We start from the raw sequence: 1431 nt of genomic DNA on the forward strand, positions 1-1431 counted from the left end.
GGGAAAAAATTCAGCCCTCAAAGATTACAACTAAGTGTTCCACAGTGAAATCAATACAGAAAAGGGATATATGTAATAGGTGCATGGGTAAGGAAGAAGGAAATAAATACGTTAATACAGCATCAGTATGCCTTCCCTGGGTTACTGAAGAGAGGAAGGGTCATCTGCTGTAAGGTATTTCTAATGCATCCCTTCTCCACTGCATCAGATGACAATGCAGAATTTCTGTTTAAAATTAACAATACTACTCTTTTCCCTCATCAAAATACCACTATTACAAAGTCTTGAGGTGGAATTCAGCTCCGCACTTAAGTTAACCTACATTTAGCTGTCCATGTTTCAGTTCAGTGTTTAAGCTCCCATCACACACGGAATCAAAAGAAATAATGGAGACTAGATAGCAGTTTGGCTCACCATGAAGGATAAATCCAAGTGGCGGTGAAGAAAATGGTCCTACAGGCTCCACTAACTGTACTGGCTGCGGATGGGATTCAGTTACATAAACACTGGCACTTAGTGCCATTTGAGACATTCAACAGTATCCAAGACATGTCCAGTGGTGCTGCCAGACACGACACATAACTTACCCTTTTGGAGCAGGCATTGGAGTCCAGTAAGAAAAACTTAAAACCACACTCTTTTGGGGCAACTAATTCTCCGTAAACTGAGTTTAGACACATACAGAGATAAGACTCGGTCACCTGAAGACACCTGGAACCACTTGAGATGTCCCACAGCACACTGTCTGACCCTCAGCTCCCATTCCAGAAAGGGATAGGTCTCCCACAGGACCTTTGAAACATCCACCTGTCCCATGATGACATCTTGAATACCCCCTGGTCTCTTGGAGGACACTAGATGTCTGTGCTTAAGCAACTGAATCCTGACCCTACATGTAAATACATGTATTTAGATACCTGAATCTACAGCCCCATCATACCCTTTCTCTGATAAATCTGTGTAATGGTATCTTCCAAGCACATTCAGTATCAAAACCACAGAGCAACAGCGAACACACTAATGTTGCCAACATAAATGGGATTAGCACCATGTGCTTCACTGTAAATGGGCATCAGACTGATTCACGCAGCAAAATGGTTTGTTTCTGGGTACACTGTGGTACTGCAGCTCTGTATATTTGATTTCACCAACTCATTTACAGAAATTAAACACTTGGCAAGGCTACAAATTACAGAGAAAGTAGCTTTCCACAGTACTGAATTAATTTCAGTGGCTAGCATCAAAATGGCGAAATGGAAATAGCTTGAAATTTTGAAGCCTTTGAGATCAGTTCTTTCCTTATCTTAATATAGCAAATACAGTAACGTTGGTATTAAATTCTTAGAATCTATCGTCTCAATTTTTCATCCTCTCTGTATATCATAGAATGGTTTGGGTTGGACCAACCCCTCTGCCATGGGCAGGGACACC

At 41.4% G+C, this 1431-nt stretch overlaps 1 protein-coding gene across 1 annotated transcript in view; it reads right to left on the reverse strand.

The window, feature by feature from the left end:
* CD109 (CD109 molecule) overlaps window positions 1-664 on the reverse strand; it is a gene marked incomplete at its 5' end in the record, with an annotated part of 36491 nt that extends 35827 nt beyond the window's left edge. The window contains one exon of the mRNA XM_009572927.1: window positions 588-664. Coding sequence (XP_009571222.1) covers window positions 588-664 — 77 coding nt within the window. The remainder of the gene's footprint in view (window positions 1-587) is intronic.
* Window positions 665-1431: the final 767 nt, after the last annotated feature.

This window comes from Fulmarus glacialis, unplaced genomic scaffold (assembly GCF_000690835.1).
Source record: "Fulmarus glacialis isolate BGI_N327 unplaced genomic scaffold, ASM69083v1 scaffold10562, whole genome shotgun sequence".
NCBI classification, from domain to species: Eukaryota; Metazoa; Chordata; class Aves; order Procellariiformes; family Procellariidae; genus Fulmarus; species Fulmarus glacialis.